At 52.7% G+C, this 7,365-nt stretch overlaps 1 gene segment (V, D, J or C); it reads right to left on the bottom strand.

Annotated features, from left to right (window-relative positions):
• Positions 1-4,880: 4,880 nt before the first annotated feature.
• The window catches only part of LOC104547845, a 3,093-nt gene continuing 608 nt past the window's right edge, over positions 4,881-7,365 (bottom strand). Inside the window, 2 exon segments of the V gene segment in view lie at positions 4,881-5,047; positions 7,061-7,363. Of these exon segments, the coding sequence occupies positions 4,881-5,047; positions 7,061-7,363 (470 nt within the window).

The following is a 7,365-nucleotide window of genomic DNA, read 5'->3' as shown; positions in this document are numbered from 1 at the left end:
TAACCCCCCGAAAATCTCTGGTTATTTGCTATAAACCCATTTCTTTGCTTTTGCAAGGCCAATTTTTAAAAAATAAAAATTTCAAAGACAAAGCATCCTGTTTTTTACCCAGTTCTGCTTTCAGACAGTTTCAGACTTGCGTCAGAAAAAGCATTTAACTAAGAATCACCCAAAGAAAAAACAGTAAAGACCTTTGGTCTTTCTGAGATGCTTCTGCTGTGTCCTTAAATGTCTAAAGTCTCTACCTATCTCTAATCTCTATCTCCGTCTCTATTCAAAAACCAGGACGACTCTGCATTTAAAAACCTTCTGCTGAAGGAATTGGCAAACTACTTTTTTCTCAGTCTTGCACCCCTAGTAATTTGGTTCAGATTAGGATTTTTGGCCAAATTCTCTTAAAAATTACAGACAGAGACAGACAGACAATGTTCCTGGCAGCATTTTCAATACAATAATCTCCATTTTTGACACAGCTTAAGATACCCCTGAAAATTTCTGGCTAAGATTTCAAGGACTTGCGATTTTAACACAAAGTCGGATGTGTCTTCAGCCCGCTCGTGGCCAAAGACTGGGTGCCATTTCGCAGAGCCCTCAGCCACAGGATCTCACAGAGGGGGACAGAGCCCTCAGGGCTAAGAGTTAAGGACTTAGACCTTAGACTAAGGACTGATTTCTTTAACAAAGTCAAAAATTGACTTTCTGGTCTTTTGACTTCACAAAGACCAAAAATTGACTTTTTCGGTCTTTAGGTCAGACCTAAACCTGAGTTTCTGAAATAGGCTCCCTGAGACCTCAGACAAATTTTCTGGCCAAATTTAAAGTCTTTCAATTGAGAAAATAAACCCCAATTCTCTGTGGCGCGCACCAGAGTCCTCTGAGTCCACAGGGACAAGACACAGCCCTCAATGCCGCGCTTAGTGTCCGTCCCCAAACTCACGGCAGATCCCAGCCCACCGCCAAGTCCAGGAAAAACCCCCAAATTATCAAAAAATTGACAAAATGTCACAATTTCGCGGTGGAGAAGGAAAGACCGAGAAAAAGTCAGCGACTCACCTAGGACGGTCAACTTGGTCCCGGACCCGAAAGTATCACACAGTGATAGAGGGCTGTGCAAAAACCTCCTGCCCCATGGCAGGAGCAGTCCTGGGTCCCATGGATGTGGCAGGATGGAGGTGATGGGATGGAGGTGTCCTGATGGACACAGCCAGATGGAGGTGATGGGATGGAGGTGTCCTGATGGACACAGCCGGATGGAGGTGATGGGATGGAGGTGCCATGGTGGATGTGGCAGGGCAGGAGCAGCAAGACAGCCATACGAGGACAACTGCGTGTCCTTGCTGGAGGAACCATGGGAAAATGGAGTGGTCTTGGCCCTGCCAGTCCTGCATGGACCGTGCTGGCTGGGCTCTCCAGAGCCATTGCTGTGTTGTTGGCTGCTTCAGGGATCTGTTGCTGCCCAGGACAGTGTTCTCTGCTCTTGTTACAAGCCTACATTCCTGCCTGTGGTGCGGGGACATTAACCTCAGGTGAGCAAGGGCTGGTGAAGGCCTTGAGTGGCCCTAGAGCACAACAGGCAGCACCAGGCAGCTATGGGCTGCCAGGGGGGGCACCAACCCCTGTCCTGCTGGGGCTGGCTGGTCTCAATGGAGCCATCCAGGCCATCTGCATGGTGCCAGGGTAGATGTTCCCAGTAGAAACACTCCAAAATAGGCTTTGATCTCCACCAAGAGCTCATCAGAAGACGGCGGAAAGAGGTGAGTGGTGGGGGAGACCTTGGGCTGGCCTGCATGGGGGAGGGAGCAGCACGGGGAGGTGGTTGTGGAAGGAGGAACATCTTTAAATTGTGGACAGGGTTGTGCCCCTGGGGTTTTGGTGCTGGCTGGATTCTTTCAGTGTAGCTTGTACCACCAGCAAAGGAGCTGATAGCTCAAGGTCTCTGTGGCCAGCTCAGCAATGTTCAGCCTAGCAATTTAAAAATGCTGCCCTGGAGGTGAAAGGCCTCAGCTGTCCAGAGGACACTCAATATGTGCATCTGCAAGGTTCCCCATCACCAGCATCCCATGCCTCAGCCCTGTGCCACGCACGTCTGCAGCTGTAGCCAAGACTCAGCTACGCTGCTTTTTGGAGGCCAAAGAGGCAACCACTCCCCCTGAGTGCCACTGAGAGGCAACCTTTTCCCCAGTCAACAAGCCCAAGCCATCTGCTCAGCCTTCCACTTCAACCCCTCTTATATTTCCTCATCATACCATAGAGCATACCTGGGAGCTTCGCCTTATGAGAAAGAGAAATGTTAAGAAATGTCTGTTTCATAAACTGCAATATAATCTGGCTGTCTGGCAAATACATAGATGTATTACTCAGTGACTCTGTACTCAGACAAGCTGAACAAGACACACAGGATCAGTAGACTGTTTGCAGATTTGAAAGGACCAAAAATGCTTTGTAAGCAGCAAAGCCCAATTAGCCCATAAAGCCTTGTTTCCTCCTGTCAAGGAAAGGCAGATGAATACGTTTCAGTGTGGTTAGACAGACAGAAGACACGCTACTGTAACCAAATGGAGAAGCTGAAGAAATTAAAAAAAAAACAACCCAAACCTCTACCCCAAACTGCAGGAAGAGCCCGTACGCACACAGAAAACCCCGTATGAGCATCAGAGCTACTTACTGAGGCCGGTCAGCTGGGTCCCACCACCAGAGGATCAAAGATGGTGACGCTTTGCTGTGCAGAAGGAGCCCAAGCCATGAGCATGGAAGGGAGGCAGCCAGGTTGCCAGCCACAGCTTGTGCTGTGCCACTTGCTGGGGGTGACTGAGTGGGGACAGTATTTGTGCATTCTCCCCCTGCCCCCATCTCTCCCATGGGATATCCAGCAGCTGTGCCACCACTGGCCAAGGTCATGGCTGAAATCACATCTCAATCCTACCCCCCCAAAACAGCTCCTGTATAAAACACTCGCTGGCTTACAAGTTTCGGTGAAGGTCCTGGAGCAGCCCTGAGTGGGTGACATGGCTCGGGCTATGGGCAGACTGGGGGCCAGGAGCTGTGAGGAGCACAAAGTAAAGGGCGAGTGAGAGCAGCCAGTCCCAGCACAAGTGTGTGCTGAGGACCAGGCATTGCTGCAGGTGAGGCAGCCCTGCCCACGGCAGCGGAGCTGGATGGGGCCGAAGCAGCCTTCAGCACCAAGTGGAGCGGCACTCAAACCCATTGCACCCCGATCTGCTGTGGTAGTGGCTGCTTCCCAAGGCGCTCTGGTGGAGCATGGTGCTGCTGCACTGGCTAAGCCAGCTCCGGAGCAGCAGGAAGGAGCAAGCAGGGCTTCAGCTCCTGGTAGCGCCCTGTTAGCCCCTGCCTTCACAGCCCCTTGGAGCGGCAGCCCTCGGGTCAGGAGAGTGTCTGACAAGGGCCAGGGCATGCAAACAGGGTTGGAGAGGAGGCATCAGAAGCTGCTGGTAGAGAGGGAGAGCTGGGACTGGCAGAGAAAAGCAGGCAAGGGGTGCAGATGCCTGCATACATCTGCAATAACCAAGGCAGGGGTGAGCCAGGATGGGTTTCAGCTGAGACTGATTAACTTAAAATTCCCCAAGGAAGGCTTGGCTGCTGTGTTGTAAAGTGTTTTCCCAGCATGGTGCCAATCTCACAGGGCACAGCTTGGAGCAAACAAGCTCTTGCAGTGCTGAATTTCAATTACACCAACTTAAATTGAACTTGAAAATATTCAAATGCTGTGGTTTGTGCAAGTGGTTATAGGAAGAGGCAGAGTCAGTGAACCTCCTAAGTTACTAGAAAATAAATGATGCTTCGAGGATTTTGTGGTTCAAGGCACTTTCTGTTTCAGCTGTTTGGTTTGCCTCTGGGTATGCTTATGCATTGGTGCAAAGGCTGAAACTAGCCAAAAGAAAAGAAACACTGAAATATTCTGTTGGAAGCATTTAGCTGAAACTGATGCCATCTCTGTGGACAATCAGTTTCTAAGCATTTCTCAAGCTTCTATGCGGTTTCAGTTCGGTTTTGGGGAAGGACAATAAAGGGGGACAATGTTCAGCTCAAAAGTCCATCTCTTCTCCTTGGAGGGAGGTCTGGTGCTGTGCTGGATGTTGGGCATTCAGCACTGCACTGGCCCCTGGCTTAGGTGGGCAAGGGCAGGGGAGGAGGTGCTGGAAGGGCACAGAGGGGCTACGCATGTCTCCTGTGTCCCAGCTGCCAGGGCTGAGCAGTGGAGGCCATGCCAGGTGTCTTCCACTGCTGCTACGTGGCTCACCCAAACATGCCTGGAAGCAAATGAGAAGGGAAAGGGTAGGATGTGCTGAGCAGCTTTGCAGGATAAACTGTCCTGAAACAGCCCAGGCATGGCTTGTGCAGACATCTACCACGCAGAAACCGGTTCCTTTGTGGGCTAAAATCCGCACTGGAGGGGGACCAGTGCCAAGGGATACTGGCACAGCTGGGCTGGGGGGAGAGCAGGGAGGCCCTAGGTGTCAGCTGGGGAGCCCAGGGACATTGGACCCACAGCACAGTGTAGGGACAGAGCTGCTGGGGTCATCTCCTCCCTAAGTGACTGGGGATGAGCACAAACCAGGTCTCTAAGGGATGGCCGAGCTGGGACACCAGGCACAGCCACCTGCAGTGCAGGGCAGCAAGGGCAGGGCCATGGAGGGCACTTACCCCACCACCAAACAGGGACAGCAGAGATTTCGAACTGCCCTCTGTGATGGTGGGAGGTTTTTGAACCACTTCCCCATTGCTTCATGTCACCATGGCTATATCACTGCTGTCCCAGCCACCACAGTAATAGTCTCGTCCTCGGCTTGGACCCCGGTGACAGTTAACATGGCTGTGGAGCCAGACCTGAATTCCAAGAATCACACAGGGATGTCAGAGGGTCATTCATGGTCATTGTAGATCACAGTGACAAGGGCAGTGCCAAGAACTTTCTGCTGGAACCAGCCGGCATTAAGACAGCTGCTGCCAGAGCACGTCATCTGGACTGTTTGTCCTGGGTTCACTGACACTGAGGGCAGCTGAGTCAGCGCTGCCTGGACCAGGGAACCTGGAGAGGGAGAGGAGAGAGGGGAGAAGATGAGGGTCAGCCAGTACTCCCTGAGCATCCTCCCCTGGGCATCCGGATGGGGAAAAGGCCCCTGTGACCAAAGGCCCTGGTCCGACACAGCTGCATCCCGTGGGGATGCAGGACATGTCAAAGCTGAAAGCAAGTGGCACTCCATGGCACAGAGGAGCCAGTGCCTTTGTTCCCAGTAGCAGCCCCAGTCCCAGTGCCTCGCAGCAGGACAGGGACAGGATCAGGATGCTGGGCAGCCCCTGGCTGCTGTGGGACATTGCAGGATTGAGTGCACCTTCAACAAGTTCTCTGACGACACCAAGCTGGGTGGTGAGGTTCATGTGCCAGAGGGATGGGATGCCATCCAGAGGGACCTGGACGAGTTAGAAAAGTGGGCTCAGGTGAACCTCATGAGGTTCAACAAGGCCAAGTACAGGGTCCTGCACCTGAGTCAGAACAATCCTCATTACTGACACAAGCTAGGAGATGATGTGCTGGAAAGCAGCCCTGAGGAAAAGGAGGTACTGGTGGATGAGAAGCTGGACATGAGCCACCAATGTACATCCGCAGCCCAGAAGGCCAACTATATCCTGGGCTGCATCAAAAGAAGTGTGGCCAGCAGGGCAAGGGAGGTGATTTTGCCCCTCTGCTCTGCTCTGGTGAGACCTCACCTGGAGTACTGCGTCCAGCTTTGGAGTCCCCAACACAAAAAAGACCTTGAAGTGCTGGAGTGGGTCCAGAGAAGGGACACAAAGATGATCAAAGGGCTGGAGCACCTGTCCTACGAAGACAGGCTGAGAGAGTTGGGGTTGTTCAGCCTGGAGAAGGCTATTGAGGGACCTTATAGTGACCTTCCAATACCTGAAAGGTGCCTATAAGAAATCTGGTGAAGAGGGCATGTAGCGATTGGATGCAGGGTAATGGTTTTAAACTAGAAAAGGATAGATTTAGGTTGGATATTAGGAAAATGTTCTTCAATATGAGGGTGGTAATAACTAGAACAGGTTTCCCAGAGAGGTGGTGTAGGCCACATCCCTGGAGATATTCAAGGTCAGGCTTGATCGGACTCTGAGCAACCTGATCTGGTAACATGGTCCCTGTTCACTGCAGGGGTTGGACTGGATGAGCTTTAAAGGCCCCTTCCAACCCAATACATTCTATGATTCTATGACTGTATGATTGCCTAGGGCCAGGCACTTCCCAGGGGGCCAAAAGTGCTGGGAGGCTCCTGCACAGGCTGAGCATGAGCCCAATGGCACGGCACTGGGCAAACACAAACAACACTGGAGTAACCCATGGGCTCCTCTTGCAGCACAACAGAGCAGTCCCTAGAAGCCCTGCTCCACCCCAGCAGCCTTGTGAACGGCCCTGGAGCTGCTGTGCCCATGGGAGAAGTTCCTTCCCAGGGCTTAAAGGCAAGGCTTTGTCCCAGCTCCATGGCCCATAGCGTGTTCCCAGCTCTTGGTGCCGGGATGCAGTTTCAGCAGGGCTGAACCACTTTGGGGTGATGGCCCAGAGGGTCCTGGCAGAGCTGGGCTGGCAGGAGGGTGTGGAGGCATCTGGCTGGGCCCTGGGTGCCAGCTGGGGAGCGCAGGAATGTTGGAACGGCAGCATGGGCGTGCACAGGGCCACTGGAGGTCATCCCAGCATTTCTTTACCTAGAGTGTGGTCAAAAACTGGAACAGGTTTTGTAGAGAGGTGGTTGATGCCCCAAGCCAGTCAGTGTGAGACAGGCATTTGGACAATGCCATTAACAACTTGCTTTAACATTTGGTCCGCCCTGAGTTGCTCATGCAGTTGGACTAGATGATTGTCATAGGTCTCTTCCCACAGAGATATCCTGTCCTGTCTGGTACTATCCTATCCAACCCTATATTTTCCTTCCCAGATGATCGGGGACAGGCACAGGCCGGGGCTGTAAGGGACAGCCAAGCAGGGGCACCAGACACAGCAAGCTGCAGTGCAGGGCAGCAAGGGCAAGGCCATGGTGAACGCTTGCTCCACTATCAAATAGGGACAGCAGAGACTCTGAATTGGCCTCTACAATGATGGGAGGTTTTTGTATCACTTCCCCATTGCTCCGTGCCACCGTGCCAGCAGTACTGCTGTCGTAGCTACCACAGTAGTAGTCAGCCTCGTCCTCGGCTTGGACCCCAGTGATGGTTAACGTGGCTGTGGAGCCGGACTTGGATCCGGAGAATCGTGCAGGGATGTTCGAGGGTCTGTTGTTGTTAGCATAGATCACAGTGACAGGGGCAGTGCCAGGTGTCTTCTGCTGGTACCAGCCATAGCTGGTGGCGCCCCCCGGC

This window comes from Mesitornis unicolor, unplaced genomic scaffold (genome assembly GCF_000695765.1).
Source record: "Mesitornis unicolor isolate BGI_N332 unplaced genomic scaffold, ASM69576v1 scaffold3260, whole genome shotgun sequence".
NCBI classification, from domain to species: Eukaryota; Metazoa; Chordata; class Aves; order Mesitornithiformes; family Mesitornithidae; genus Mesitornis; species Mesitornis unicolor.
Note: the sequence above shows the minus strand (reverse complement) of the source record. Positions and strands in the feature narration are given on the sequence as shown.